This window comes from Arachis ipaensis, chromosome B1 (genome assembly GCF_059453495.1).
Source record: "Arachis ipaensis isolate K30076 ecotype BB chromosome B1, ASM5945349v1, whole genome shotgun sequence".
In the NCBI taxonomy this organism is placed as follows: Eukaryota; Viridiplantae; Streptophyta; class Magnoliopsida; order Fabales; family Fabaceae; genus Arachis; species Arachis ipaensis.
In genome coordinates this window covers 56,802,137-56,819,016 of record NC_142436.1, presented here as the reverse complement: position 1 = coordinate 56,819,016, position 16,880 = coordinate 56,802,137, and the positions used below count along the sequence as shown (strand labels likewise).

The 16,880-nt window shown below is 31.4% G+C and overlaps 1 protein-coding gene and 2 pseudogenes across 2 annotated transcripts; 2 read left to right on the top strand and 1 right to left on the bottom strand.

Annotated features, from left to right (window-relative positions):
- Positions 1–5,461: 5,461 nt before the first annotated feature.
- LOC107618010 (AT-hook motif nuclear-localized protein 24 pseudogene) lies at positions 5,462–6,874 on the top strand (annotated as a pseudogene). Its single transcript, XR_015902728.1, has 2 exons — positions 5,462–5,572; positions 5,730–6,874. The product of XR_015902728.1 is annotated as an AT-hook motif nuclear-localized protein 24 pseudogene (transcript).
- Positions 6,875–8,627: 1,753 nt separating this feature from the next.
- On the bottom strand, positions 8,628–11,081 carry LOC148576669 (uncharacterized). Its single transcript, XM_088501417.1, has one exon. The coding sequence runs from the start codon at positions 11,079–11,081 to the stop codon at positions 8,628–8,630; it is 2,454 nt and encodes an 817-aa protein (XP_088357543.1).
- Positions 11,082–12,121: 1,040 nt separating this feature from the next.
- LOC148576668 (uncharacterized) lies at positions 12,122–13,010 on the top strand (annotated as a pseudogene).
- Positions 13,011–16,880: the final 3,870 nt, after the last annotated feature.

Genomic DNA, 16,880 nt, shown 5'->3' with positions numbered 1-16,880 from the left:
AATGTAAGATGTAAGGCTCCGGGATGCCAAGGCAATCCTAGAACTTCTCATCGAATACAAATATTCAAGCTTAGAATAAAATAAATAAAAAACTTAAACCATAAACAGGGTTATCTAAACTTAGGAGGATTCTAACTAATACTAATCACACCACTGTATCCCACAGCCTTCGCCAACCTAACCTCCGTGCGATTCCATCACCACCACCTACCTAACCTCCTCAACACCAGACAATCACAGATAATACAAGTAAGTAAAACACAAGTAATATACATGTACAGCAAGTAAAACAACTAGCAAATAAGCATATTATTCATTTAGGCAAGAGATGCAATTAGGAAAAGCAAACAAAACACATAGAAGATGCACATGATGAATGACTGTCTTATAGGCTCGTGATATCACTTGTCGGTCTATAAATGCCAGCCGACACATCCTTTCGGATGTCGTCTTTCTGCCACGTCCGATGATATAATGCCTGGCACACTTTTGTTATGAGGATATAGTGACTGGCACACTATCGTTCCGAGGATATAGTGCCTGGCACACTTGCATGCTCATTCCGAGGATATAGTGCCTGGCACACTCTTGCGGCAGAAAAGGAGAACAACAACAACATCTATTTCATCATAAATCATTCTAAGGATATAGTGTCTGGCACACTATCATTCCAAGGATTTAGTGCTTGTCACACTTTCCACATCCAACAAGTCCATCAACCTCAAATCATTAGCAGTCATCACCATTTCTCATCTCAATCCACTTTCAATTATTAATTCCCAACATTCCAAGGATATAGTGCCTGGCACACTCTCCTTCAATATCCATCAAGCTCATAATAACCATCATCAGTTTTCATTTCCACAACTTACCATTCATTCACAAGTTCTCAAGCCATTACCAATAAAACACTTTGCTAGTTCACCCACAACTTCAGAAACCTAAGTCTCTGTCTTATAGACACATAACCAGAATGCCCCTTGTTATTCATTTATTTTCTCCCTTGATTCAAAGCCTAAAACTGGTAAAAAGGTTTTAAGTAAGTGCTACGGAAGTTTGCAAGCTTGCCGGGAAGGTAAAACAGTTAAAAACAAGATTTTCGTTGAAAAAACAGGGCAGTGTGCGTATGCATAAGGTTGTACGTATTCACGCCCATAGGAATTTTCATGAAGTGTGCGTACACATAGGAGAAAAAATTTTCAACTCTTCTCATTCGCACAATGCGTGCGAACGCCCTCAACAGAGGGCACCTTCCAACATGTGCGTGCGCACAGCTTGCAAAACTTCATTGGTTGTATGTGCGCATATAGCATGCTAGCGCTCTGATAAACCCATATTTCATGAGTTATTTTGTGCTTAGTTTGAGTGATTTATTCAATTCTTTACCCACTTTTTCATATTAATTGCATGGTTTTACTTTCCCTTCCTTATTATGTGATGTATGTGAAAAACATGTTTCCTAAGCTTTAAAATCAATTATTTTAATTACCTTTACTTCCATTCGATGCCGTGATTAGTGTGTTGAGTAGTTTCAGATTTTCTAAGGCAGAATGGCTTAAAGGATGGAAAAGAAAACGTACAAAAATGGAAGAAAAAGTGCGAAACAGAGTTTTGAAGAAACTGGTATCCACGCGATCGCATGGACGACGCGATCACGTGCCAGGAGCGAAGAAGCAGCGACGCGGCTGCATGACTGACGCGACCGCGTGGCAAGGAAATGCTCCGAATGACGCGACCGCGTGACCCACGTGGACGCGTGACAGAGGCCACGTATGAGAATTTACAGAATACGCTCCCAGCGATTTTTGAAGTCCTTTTGGCCCAGATCCAAGTACAGAACACACAGACTAGAGGCTATAAAGTGGGGGAATGCATCCATTCAAGAGAGAGCTTGCATTTTTACTACTTTCCATGATTTAGATTTAGTTTGAGAGAGGTTCTCTCCTCTCTCTCTCTCTTAGGATTAGGATTAGGATTTAGGATTTCTCTTAGTTTGTAAGAGTAACTCTCGATCCAGGTTTAGCATTTACTTTAATTTATATTTCTATGCTACTTTTACTTTAATGCTTTTATTCATATCTATAAATGTTGCCAACTTGACTTATGAACCCTTTCCATGTTATGATTTGAATGAATGATATTTGAGGTAATTCAGTTATTGATTGCTTTCTCCTTAATTTGTGTTACCATTGCTTTCCATCTAAGGATATTTTTATTCCAACAATTTTACTTTTTTCCTTTTTGGTCTTGGTTAAGAAATCAGTAACTCAACATTATTAAACTCAGCATAATTGATAATCGTTATCTTGCTAATTGAACTGAACTTCAATAATCCCAACTTTTTCTTAGGAATTAACTAGGATTCGAAGGTCAAACTAATTAGTCCCTTGACTTTCCTTTGCTTTAGTAAAGGTTAACTAAGTGGAATTTAGATTCAACTTTCATTATTGTTGAGAGAGATAACTAAGTTGGACTTCCAATTTCTCTTACCTTGCCAGAAGTTTGCTTTACAGTATTTATTTATTTTAATTGCCATTTAAATTATTTGTCATTTAAATCACTTGCTTCTCACCTTCTAAACCCCGATTACAACCTCCATAACCAATAATAAGAAAATACTTCCTCGCAGTTCCTTGAGAAGATGACCCGAGGTTTGAATACTCGGTTAACAATTTTTAAGGGGTTTGTTACTTGTGACAACCAAAATGTTTGTATGAAAGGACTTTTGAAGGTTTAGAAACTATACTTGCAACGAGGATTTATCCGCAAATTTCTAGACCACGCAAAAGTTCTCTCATCACGCTCCTAACAGCAGCCATATCCCCGTGTGTCCATATGCACAAGACTGTACGTGCACACAGCTTTAAAAATACACAGGGTGTACGTGCGCACAAGGCTGTGCATGCGCACAAAAACCAAAAATCACAAATTCTGTAGCATTCACAAAATTCAAATTTCGAACACCAACTTTCAACGATCATATCTTTCTCTACAAAATTGATACCGTTTTAAAGCTCTTTGAATTATCTTTATTTTGATACAAAAATCATTCAATTTCAAAAATCGTAGCTCAACATATGATCTGTCAAAGTTAGCCCAAAACTCATTTTTACCAAAAACCTTAAAAATTCAAATTCACTAAATCTCTCAATTCAAAACCAAACTACTAACATACCGAACCATACCAAAATAACACAAAGGCTCCTACCACTCATTTCTCAAAAATCAACCAGTCAATTATCTAAACCATTTAATACTCACCTCATCCAACTTTAAAATTCAACCTAAGTTCACATCAAATTTCCTCAACCACCATCCAATATCCACATCAACCACAAGATCCAAAATCTAAAATCATCATCAACATATACCATCACACATCATAATCATCAATATCCTTCAATCCAAACCATCACAAACATTTGATATTAACCTATTACCATGAATTCTCATAACCCTCATTATTCATCAATATAACAAATCACTAACAATACTTATCAACACCAAGGATCAATTTATCATCATCCAAAATTCATAATCCACATCATTTATCAACAATTTTAACACTCACCTTCAATTACCAACAACATCAATATTCATCATTAATCATCAACCATATCAACAAACCTTCATCAACAATAATAAATCACAACATTCATCATCAACCTTCAAAGTCATTAAATACCAACAATCAACATCAAAATTCATTTATTTCACATCCCAAAACTCTATTTCATCGTCACCACTATACAACTTATCTTCAAACATCAAAATCACATACAATTAAACATACACCCAAACGTCCAATCCTATCTTAAGGTTAACTAGCCTAAGGTTCACGAAACATTACATATTACATAAAAGAAACCGAAACCATACCTTGGCTGATTCCCAATATGCTTAAACACCAAACTTGATTCCAACAAACTTCCACCAAGCTCCAAACCACCAAAGCCAAACTAAAAGCCACCACCAACTCCAAAAACAACATTCATACATACAACATAGCCATGCATTATCAACTAAAGCTCACACTACATCAAACTGTAAGGATATAGAGGTTCCTTACCTTATCCAATGGTGATTAGGGCAAAGCCTGACAATTACCCGCTACTACAGATCACCTAAACAAGCAAAATCACAAAATATACTCAAAAACTCTAACCAAAAAATGCAGAAACCTAGGACTGGAAACTGGAGCTTGATTTTCAAAATCTTACCAGAAAAACCTAGATAAAAACGAAGAGCTCGTTGAGAGCTTCGCGTGGCCGCAAACAGCTCGTCAGTCGGAGCTCCGTAGCTCAAGTTATAGCCAAAAGAAGAAGGAGGTGAATAGTGCACTCTCTTCTTCCTCTCTTCTCTCTCTCAGCGCCCCTCTCATCATATTAGGGCAAGAATGAGCTAAATGCTCAGAGCATATATATGTTGGGCATTGGGCTCGGTATGGGTCCGATCTAACCCGTTAGCGTTTTTAGTCCGTTTGGCCTTCTTTGGGTCAAAACCTTTAAGATTAACGTCCGGCTTTCGATTCTAAATTATTTTTGTCCTTTCGAAATAATAAATCAATTTTTAAAATCTTATTTTCCAAAATACGTGGTACTAGACAGACTAGAGCCGGTATTGCCGGCTTAAACACCGGTACACATTTTTACAATAATCTTTCGGAAAAGATACATTTTCCAACTCAGAAAAATTCATTGAAAACAAATTTCATCTTTTCTCTAGTGTTTGCCATTTTCTCTCAAAATGAGACCTCTCTCTTACAATCCTAACTCAAACTCAGTCACTTTACTCTTGGCAAAGAGAAACCATAGATTTAGATATTGACATTTTTGTGCTATGTGCAAAAATTTGTATACTATATTGATAAATGTGTTATGGTCAAAATTTTGTGTTATGCTTAAAAATTGTGTGCTATATTAATAAATTTTGTGTTTTTTAACAAAATTTTGTATACTGCAGAAAACGCAAAAAAGAAATAATAGTAACCTATATATGCGTGCATTTTTTTATGAGTAATGCTAGATAGACAAAAAAAAATAGCCAGAACTTGCCTTATTTAGCATTAATTCGCAACAATTAATGAATGCTAAATAAGGCAAGTTATGACTATTTTTGCCTGATTTTCTTTGGTTACCAAACATTTCCGTTGTTTATTTGACTTTTTACTAACTTAATTAGATTTGGTTATAAAAATACTTGATGAAGAGATAGTATTACTTTATAATTCAAGATCTTAAATCATAATCTTCAATTTTGATTTAAAAAAAATATATAATTTAAAAAATCATTTTATAACAACAAAAAACGTTGATTAATATTAATCCGTTAATTTTCATTGAAAAAATTAGTTTTGTTGAATAGGAATAGATGCGGAAAAGTTTTTAAAGGAGAGAGTAGTGTAGTGGGGACCCATCCCATCCGCGGCCCATGAGGAGGGTATGTACTATGTAGTCTTTCTGCAACGAAATCCACTTGCGATCGGTTTCCTTCTCAATCTAACCCTAAACCACCGAAACTGTTTCCTCCAATAGCTCATAGATTTCCCTTCTCAATCCATCTCTACAAGTTGGTAATGAAACCTATCTTCAGCTTCTAATTTCTCTTTATAATTAATGTTCTAATTCTCTCATACTAATTAAGTGTGTATACTCAATTCTGCTCATCATCAAAATCACAGTGAATCGTCTCATCATGTCTTCTTTTTTACTTTCATATGATCTCATCAGCAGTTTCAACTGGGAAGCACTTAATTTCTAGCTACCACTTTGGAGAATTTCGTCAAACTTCACAAGATCAGATGCAAAGGAACTACCAAGAGGAAGAGTAGTAGTCATAATGCTCCTCAACTTGTAACTAACCATATCACACAGATATAGAATCTAGTGAGTGAAATAAATGGATCCAATTACAACATCATCTTCACAAGGGCGTTCTCTTCTCCCTCCTTTCAACACACCAAGAGATCTCCAACTTCATCACTTTTCCAAGAAGGAGACAGACACAGAAACAGGCGAAGAATCTGAAATAACAAGAAGGCCACGCGGTAGACCCGCGGGATCCAAGAACAAGCCAAAACCACCCATCATCATCACGGGCGACAGCGCCAACGCGCTCCGCACGCACGTCATGGAAGTCGCAGACGGCTGCGACATCGTCGAGAGCGTCTCCGCCTTTGCGCGGAGGCGACAAAGGGGCGTGTGCATCATGAGTGGCACCGGCACGGTGGCCAACGTCACTCTCCGCCAACCGGCTTCAAGCAACGCGGTCGTGACCCTCCAAGGGAGGTTCGAGATATTGTCACTGGCGGGGTCCTTCCTGCCGGCGCCGGCTCCACCGGAAGCGTCACGGTTGACGATATACTTGGCCGGGGGGCAAGGGCAGGTGGTGGGAGGGAGTGTTGTTGGGACGCTGGTGGCTTCGGGGATTGTAGTGATCATGGCTGCTTCTTTTGGTAACGCTGCTTATGAGAAGCTTCCGTTGGAGGAAGATGACAACAATGGTGATGCTGCCACGTTGGCACTGCAACAAGGGGTTTCTTCTTCCATGGATTCCCCTGGGGCTAGTAGTAGTGTTCAGCATCAGCAGCAACATTATTCTTCACAGACACAGCTTTTGAGGGATGTAACTGCAACTCATCAACTTTTCCATCATGCTGGTTTGGTCAACGCTCCGAATATTGTGGGTTCTTCCGTTCATCATCAGATGCCTTCTGATCAAGATTTTTGGGCTTCTGGGCGCCCTCCATTCTGATCTTGATCATGGTGGTAGTGATGCTGCTACTGTTGTTGATGAGTGTCACTGTAAGTTTATTAATTAGCACTGGCTACTACTCATGCATGGAATTTACCCATCAATTGCTGTTCGATCGAGTTTAGCAGGAAGTCATTAGTAGTTGTTTGGTGATAATATTGATATTACGTATCATATGCTTATTTAGAGATTTAATTCATGTGGATAAGTGTGTTAGGTGATGTATGTCAAAAATGCTAAATTCACGCTAAGAATTAGCTACTAAATTAGTTATTATCTATTTATTAATAAATACATGTATTACTTATCTTATTTTTAATTTATATTTTGTATAGTCACCAAAAAAATTTTATATTTTGTATTTCAACCAACATTATACAAGTAATTAATTTAATAGCTAGAAGTTAAACTTCTGTTTGCCATCATATCAGAAGTTATAGTTACTAATATGGATTACAGACGTCGTAAAGCGGGATGTTAAACACATTTATCTATCAATTCTTAATGGTAAATGGTGATCCTGGTTAAGTTAAAACTAACAAAGAGTTCGCAGTTAACATTGACATAACATTTTGCTTCCACGTAATTGAGATGGAGCAGGTTTATTAGTAGATGAACACAAAGCAGAAGTCAATAAGGATGAACAAGAGTTATACAAGAATATACACATAACACATACACAATCGTCAATGGGAGAACACCTATCTCTCCAACTTCTCATGATTTGTGTTGTTCATCTAATATAGTGCCTAGTAACCATAATAAGCAATTCAGCCATAAGTTATTAACAATAGGTAATACTAAGAAAACAAAAAAAAAAAAAAAGTCGGAACTTGTCTTATTTACTATTCATTAATTATCGCAACAATTAATAAATAAGATAATTAATAAATACTAAATAAGACAAATTTTACCTGTTTTTGATTAATATTTTTTTATTACCAAACATTTTTGTTAATTAGAAATTAAAAGAATGATAATGCTAAGGAGGAAAAAAAAACAACTAGAACTTATTTTATTTACTATTTATTAATTGTCGTAATAATTAATAAATATTAAATAAGACAAGTTAGAATTATTTTTTACTTATTTTCTTTGATTATCAAATTTTTCCGGAAAAAAAAATAGGGAATTGCAGTTTGATGGAGGTAATTAATGCAAAAATGCAATCCTGATTTTGCTGTCTTAACTAGTTAAGTAAAAATACGTGAGGATTTCTATCAGTGGTGACGGTAGTGTGTTCATCGCTCGTAAAAAGTTAAAAGAGAGCATATACATGCGTGATATTTATTTACAGATTATTAGGGACTCAGTAAAACAGCACTAGTGATAAGGAGTAATCTTTGTCTTTCTCATATTAATTAGAGTAATATTTATATGTAGAATAGTATATAAATTATAAAACATGTTTACAACTGCTTCACACATGCACTGTCTGATCAAAGCTCCTTTTCGAGGCACTCACCCCTCATTTTCATTAATAACCACGCACAACTTTCCCTACCATTGTATAATCTACCCTAAACTCAACCTTTTTTTATCCCTTTGTGTTTTAATTTTAAAATAACTATCCAGATTAGACCCTAAATTTTTAAAAGTGAATATTTTAGTTTTTAAAAAATTTTAATCAAAATATAATCTTCAACATTTATTTCTATCAGAAAACACAATTTTAGTCCAAATTTTATATTACTCACTAACGTCAACTCAGTGGCGGAGCTTGAACCAAAATTTTGGGGGGGCCAGAAACTTAACATAAAAATTTAATAATAATATTTATATCAAAATAAAATTTATAAATATAATTATTCTTTAAGTTTGTTACTAATAAGATAATAAATAAATAATTCTACAGATAAAAAATATAAAATAGTTTATAACGGTACTCTTCGAGTTTTTAATGACTTAAAATCTTCAATAATTGAGTCAGAACTAAACTTTTCAGCAATTTCTTTCTCAATGTAAATAACCAAACTATCCGCAAGAAAGTCGTCCTCCATCTTGTTTCTTAACCTTGTCTTTATTATTTTCATTGCTGAAAATGATCGCTCTGTAGTAGCTGTAGATACTGGAAGAGTTAATATCAGACGAATCAATCTATCAATCAAGTAATACACTTTTGACTTTTTTGTTTCTGCTAAACATCTACACAGTTCATGAATAGTTGACAAATTCTTCATTTCTGGATGCTGACGAACATCAAGAATAAAATGCTGAAGCTGAAAAGGCAAATTAATCTTCTCTTGTTCAGTAAAGTCTTCGGGATAGTAGCTATCAACAAGAGTAGAAATCTTAGTAATGTCAAAATTTTTGTAAGCATCCTTAGGCATGAGAGTAGAGCTCAGACTTAGTAGATCCATTGCTTGATCATTGAATCTGCTATTTAACTCTTGTAATTGCTTATCAATTGTGACTAAAAATATCTCCACTCTAAAATAATGCTCAACTGTAATATGATCTTTTTGGTGACGCGAGCGTCCTTGCCTTGCAACATAAGAAGCAGTTAAATCAGGAATTAGAATATCATGTTGCTCACAAAATGATTTCACATTTTTTAATAATTCCTCCCATCTGTCATCTCTCATGCTTTGGATAAGTGTTTTTGTAGAATGAACTAGTTGCACAGCATTAACTATGTCTTGAGACTGCTTTTGTAAAGCTTGACAAAGAATATCAGTTATTCCCATCATATCTTTCATCAAATGCAAGATCAATACAAACTCAAATGAGGTCAGGGTATTGTAAGCACTATCTGCATCACCACGCTGAGAATAAGTTGATCCATCAACAATAATCTTTTGTAAAACAGTCAACGTTGCACCATACATATTTATCAAACTGCAAACAGAAGAGAAATGAGAACTCCATCGAGTATCACCTGCTCGTTTCAAAGTACCAATTTGATTTGCCCCTTTACCAGTTTCAAGTTCATCAATCTCTAATAAATGGATAATTTCATCTGTCTTGGCAGCATGTAACTCATCATGTCGCTTACTAGAAGAACAAATGATATTGACGATGAAAGTCAATTTTGAAAAAAACTGATGCACAGGAATAACTTCTCTTGATGCAGCAACTAATGCAAGTTGTAATCGGTGAGCAAAACAGTGGATATAGTAAGCATAAGGACAATCTTTTAAGAATAATGCTTGTAACCCATTCCATTCTCCTCTCATGTTGCTGGCGCCATCATATCCTTGACCACGAATATTAGAGACATCAAAACCATGTCGAGAAAGAATGCCGCACAATTCTTGTTTTAGAGTTAATGATGTAGTATCTTTGACATGTACAAGATCAAGAAAACGCTCTTGAATAAAACCATGTATATCAACAAATCTCAAAACAAGTGCCATTTGTTCTCTTTTGGATTCATCACGAGCTTCATCTACTACAATGCAAAACTTGGAATCTCCAATTTCTTCACAAATATGCTTTCTCACCTTGTTTGAGAGTATATGCAAGATTTCTTTTTGAATTTGATGTGAAGTATATTTAGCATTATATGGAGCATTTTCTAACACAGTTCTTGCAACTTCATCATTGTAAGATGCTATGAGTTTTATCATTTCAAGAAAATTACCTCGATTTTTTGATTCTGGAGTCTCATCATGGCCTCTGAAAGCACAAGCTTGAAATGTAAGCCAACGAGTTGCATCAATGGAGGATTTTAGACGCAATCGATTCTTTTGAATTTCCTCAGAAGTATGATCCTCAATTACATTTTGGATGTGACTTGCCTGATTCAATAAATCTAGACATGCTCCAACTGCATTATTGTGTGGTGAGCAAGGATCTCCAATATGTTTAAGAAAAGCACAATTCTTTCCATCATTAACTTTTTTCCAATTTCTAAACCCTTTACTAATAAAAATATCTGACCCATTACGTCCACTAGGTTTTTTGCTAACCAAATAACAAAATAAACAATATGCAGCATCTTCAGAAGGTGAATACTCTAACCATGAAGGAAAAATACCAAACCAAGCATATTGAAATCGTCTTGGATGCTTAGTACCAGATAAAGGATAATTGTCAAGATGCTTTTGATATGGACCCCATTTAAGATAAGCTCGTCTAACCTCATCTCTCTGGTTTGGGTGATATTGCCAAATTTGAAGCCGTTTTCCAGGGTCTCGTTCCAAAGAATTAAGATCAAACTCATCAGATACAACTCTTTGAACTTTTGGAGGTTGTATCTCACTTTCTTCGTGATTCATTATAGTAGAAGAACTATCTACAAGTGTTGATATTGTAGAAGTTATATGTTCCCCTTCTTGAATATTAGCCTTCCTCTTAAAAAATGCATCAATTCTTTGATTTTTCATCATTATTTTGTATAAAAATTTGAATATATATTCTGTAAAATATGTAAAAAAAAAAAGTTAGAAGGATAAATATTAAAATTTATAATATTTATTAAATTTTTTTATAAATTTATCAAAATACAATAATATCAATACTTATTAAATATTATAATATTTTTATCATATAAAAAATTAAATTAAATAAATAATAAAATATAAAATAATATTAAATTAAATAAATAAAAAATACCTAATTTTTTGAGAAGCAAAGCAAAGCAGTAGCGTGCGTGTTTCACTGTTTTGAGAAGAGAAGCAAAGTAGCGTGTTTCACTGTTTTGAGAAGAGAAGCCAAGGCATTAGCATAGCGTGTGTTTTGAGAAGCAAAGGTTATCTTTTGTGTTTTTATAGTTATTTTTTTTATTTGATTTGATTATTAGATATCTTTTATTTTATTAGATTATCTTTTTTTATTTGATTTGATTATTAGATGATTTTTGTTATTCTTATTTTTTTTGTTAGATAATTTTTTTGATTTGATTTGATTTTATCTTTCAATTTTAATGTGTTGTGAAGTTAACAAAAGCCCACTCACTAAGCAAAGGTTATCTTTTGTGTTTTTATAGTTATTTTTTTTATTTGATTTGATTATTAGATATCTTTTATTTTATTAGATGATCTTTTTTTATTTGATTTGATTATTAGATGATTTTTGTTATTCTTATTTTTTTTGTTAGATAATTTTTTTGATTTGATTTGATTTTAGCTTTTAATTTTAATGTGTTGTGAAGTTAACAAAGTCCCACTCACTAAAAATTATTATACAATAAATGTATGAGATGGGAATTGAACTTGGATACTTCAAGTTATAATAAAGCATTTAAACCAATTGAACTATTTTTCATTTTTGATGAAGTACTACTAATTTTTTTATAAAAAGTTTGGGGGGGCCATGGCCCCCCCCTTGTCTGAATGAAGCTCCGCCACTGCGTCAACTATTAGTCGTTAAGTATGCACATGTAGTGAGATAGACCTATCAATTTTGTAGCAGACTCAAGAACGAAATGAACATATCAGTTCATATTACAATTTCAAAAATAAGATAGACAGATAAGTTCTTATTGTTATTTCAAAAACGATGTCATATATTCCCCTCCTCGATCTATAACTCTATTGAAGCGAAGCCAACTCCACTCAACTTTGTGACGCTGTTTCAATCTAATATGATGGAGAATGGCGATCAGAGGAATATCTTTGCCGACAAAGAGTGACATCTAACTTTAGCAACAATACAAACATGGCTTCTTCTACTTCAACTCATTCTCCAATTTCTCCATTTATTCTAAGTCCCAATTAGAATTCTTCACTTCATACTATATATGCATTTCCCAATTTTCTTCCTAAGATTTTATTTCAACCCAACACTTTTCCAAACATTTGCTTCCTCTGTGCCAAGGGTCTTATCAAGTTTTGTGAAACAAAACATAACTTCTCTCATCATCGGATTCTTCATTTAATTTTCGTCGACTCCTTTTAATAATGCCTCCATGATAATATCATAATACTCACATCACTGTCTACTACTGTAGTCTTTAAGAAGTCAGAGACAAAGGAGATGTGCCAAAAGATTCTGGAGAATAACTTGAAGAATATTGAAATTCTGAAAATAATTTTGTACCACAAGATTAGAAAAATGAGAAAACGCCAAAGAGACTATTAAGTTTGTAAAGAATTTGATTAAGGTGGTGGAGTCTAACGAAGTTGAGTGGAGGCTTTTGTGGCTCCTCCATCTTGAAACTATGGGTCACTTCACTAATCACAACTATTAAAAGACTCTTTAGAAAAATCTTGTGTCAAATGCCTCTTCAAGAAAATATTTCCGAAGAGTTACAAAAGAGAGAAATATGTGATATTGCTTTTGAAACAACTATAGGAATTGATCTGTTCATCTAGTGTTTGTAATAGTTATAAGGATTGATTTATCCATCTTCTTTTTGAATTAGGGATTAATTTGTCCATCTTACCACACGTAGAGTTAATGATTTACGTGTATGAATTAACATGTTTTTTTTTTTTTTTATCAAAGATAGGAGACTCGAACTTGCAACCTCTTATAATTGAGTATGGAGAGACTATGCCATTTGAGTCATAACTCATTGGCAATTAACATGTCTTATTAGTAACGGTATTATCTGATAGAAATATATATAATGTTGCGTATTAAATTTTTTTGGAGAGTGAAGAATTCATGTTTAAAAACTTTAGAGAATAAATTGGATAATTACTCTTAATTTTATTTCTACTTTTTGACATCATAAGAAAAATTAAAAAACTTTTGTATACGCGCATTAGTGTATAAAACTAAAATTTTTATAAAAGTAATGATAGAGAACCAATTTTTTTGGGCTAGCATCAATTAATTTTTTTAAAATTATTTTATTTATCTTAAATAAATAATGGTAGAGAGTCAAATTTTCTCAGCCAATACATAAAAATTATTTTATATATCTTAAATCATAAATTTTTAAACTTAAATCCTACATCATTAATATCAAATCCTAAATTTTTCAAAAAAAATGAGAATTTTTTGAATTTGAAAAAAATTATCTAATGTTAATTAATTAAAATTTATTTTTCTATATTTGTCATCTTAAATTATAGATTTCTAAATTATAAATTTTTAATTTTAAGTCTTAAATTATAAATTATAAACTTTAATTTTTTAATAAAAAATTAATTAATATTAACTAATTAAAAGTTAGTTCTATATAGTTTCTATCTTGATAAATGCTAAGATTAAAATGTGCGTTTCACAATGTATATATCAATGTGTTCTTCACTTTTTTATTATAGAATTGAATGCGAAATTATATCAATTATTCGATTCGATTCTCATATTTGAAGCAAGTGTGTCAATTTAGTTAACTTGCAAAAAGTAACAAGGACAAGAAAATTTTCTGTGCATTTGTGGCTGTCTTCCTCCTCTGCATATTAAACCCACATTGAATTTTATTTGAGCAAATAAACCAGCTGGTTCTGATTCCATGCACCAAAACTCCTTAAATTTTTTAACCTAAATTAGATTAGTCTAAATGAATTCCAACGACAGCTTATCCAATAAACTTATAAACCTTGTTTGTTGCTCAACGAAAAGTATAAGGAGCCAATGTAATTGGTGTACAATATGTACAACGGTAGTTAACACAAAAAAAAATAACACTTTTGAAATTAGAGTAAATGTAAATAATTTTTATTTTTAATTCATATTGGATCAAATAAATAGTCTATTATACATATTGTACAGATATTTCATTAGCTCTCAGATTCGTTATTGAAACCTTGGTGAAACCTTTCTTTTTCATCTTTATTATTAAAAATAATGCATGCTTGTACGGTTTTCTCGGCTAGATGCTCTCTTCCTTTGGTCAACCGATTTTTAAATCATAGGGTTCTATCAGGGGCTGGACAACTGTATCGTTCCCTCAAAGCAAGAATCTCCAAATTAAATTATTTTTTAATTTAGTTTTATTTGTGTTATAGTTTAGTAGGTTGGTAATTAAGAACCTTATTCCTTCGTTGGAAAGCTTAAAACATTTGTCGTTTTTGCGGCTATAGTCTCTGCCTTCAGGTAGTATCCAACCACATGCATCTCTTTATCCATGTTCTCCGCTCTTTGTTTTTATTATTATTATTATTTATTATGGAACAAAGAGTAGTTCAATTTTAATCACATGTTCATTGCAAAGATATACATGTAGTTGGATAAAAATACTAAAAACAAACCAACTTATTAAAGTATATAATAATTGAAAGAGAAAATTTCACTCAGAAGAGATATTAAAATATTATTATTTTTTCTCTATTTATAAAATATATATTCTCTTCTTTTAAAATTTTTAAAAAATTTTTTCTTTAATTTATTTCAAATTTTTTTTGTGTTAACTAATATTAACTTTATCTATTTTTCAAAAAAATATAAATGATTTTTTACAATTATATCGTTTAGCAAAAATTTTATTTTTTTGTTATTAAATTTTACTTACTAAAATACTCTTTAATAAATTAGTTTTTATTAATTAAATTGTATTTTTAACAAAATATTTTTTTAAAAAATTAATAATTAAATTTTTTTTCTAAGATATCTTTTAATAATTTTTAATTATTAAACAGTGATTTTATCAAAATTTTTGTTAACAATTATAGTTATATTTTACTATTAATTTTTTAATATTAGTATATATTATTTTAATATATATTAATTATTATACATATTAACAGTGTTAAGTTTTTTATTTAATATTAAAATAATATATATTTTTATTGAAAAATTAATTATAAAATATAAAATAATTATTAACGAAAAATTTGGTAAAATTATAATTTAATAATTAAAAAATTATTGAAGAGTATCTCAGAAAAAATAATTTAATTATTAATTTTTTAAAAAAATTTTTGGTAAAATACAATTTAATTAATTAAAAAATAATTTATTAAAAGATATTTTGTTAAATAAAATTTAATAACAAAAAAATAATTTTTTACTAAAAGATATTTTTATAAGAAATAATTTATTTTTTCTTGAAAAATGGATAAAATTAATATTAGTTAACATAAAAAATTTAAAATGTATTAAAGTGAAAATTTTTTTAAAAATTATAAGAGAAAAGAAGGTACATTTTACAAATAAAAAAGAGGAGAGTATCATTTTAATATCTCTAAATAAAAATAGGTAAAATTTTCTCTTTTTATTATTATTATTTATTATGGAACAAAGAGTAGTTCAATTTTAATCACATGTTCATTGCAAAGATATACATGTAGTTGGATAAAAATACTAAAAACAAACCAACTTATTAAAGTATATAATAATTGAAATAACTCCTATTGAATTTAAGGGTAATTATAGAGAATAGGAAAAAAATGTACGGAAATCATATCTTAATCAATAATAATAAGTGAAGCAACCATATAATGTACAGGTATTATTATTTTTCACGTATATATAGTAAGTTTGAATGTAAAATACCGTTCATAAGAATCTATCCAATACTTCTATAGGAAGTATAATAAGTTAATAACTATAACTTGATGGATGAAATAATCCGTTATTCAACATAATCATCTTAAATTGATGAAAACGGAGATTATTTTCTTCTTCTTTTTTACAATGATTAAGAAATAAAGTTTGAATAATCTTTTGAAAAATAAAAAAGTTAAAGAGTTACCTTACTCTAACAATATCTTAAGACAACTGAGTAATGTTACGAACTAATACTATAACAGTTAATTTCTGCCAACATTATAACAGTTAATTTCTGCCAATACTATAATAGATTGTTCAATAAATCTATTATATAAAACCCATTAAAAATGATTTTTTGTTGACTTTGAATTTTAAATGTTTTTTTTAATAATTAAGTTTCGAATATTCCTGTTTTAAGAGTTTGAGATTTTTTTTTTATGTTAAATATTGATTAAAATATTAATTGTGCAATGTGTAATTTCCAAGAGACGAATACGGAATACCTAAGTCTATGTACCAAACTAAAACAAATTAAACACAAAGAAAGTAGATAATACAGCACCACAAACGCCACCGTTGATACTGAAGACAAGTCAAGCAAGAAATCAAACTAAACATTCACCAAGAACATGAAGAACTTTAAAACAATTTTAATAGGATCATATCATTTTTTATTTGTACAGTAAATGAATTGATTTAAAAGTAAAAATTTGTCTTGGATATTATTTTTGAAATGATACTGTGATATTAGTAAGGAGATACTGTATCTCTTTAAAAAAAAAAGGAAGAGTAAAAAGCTG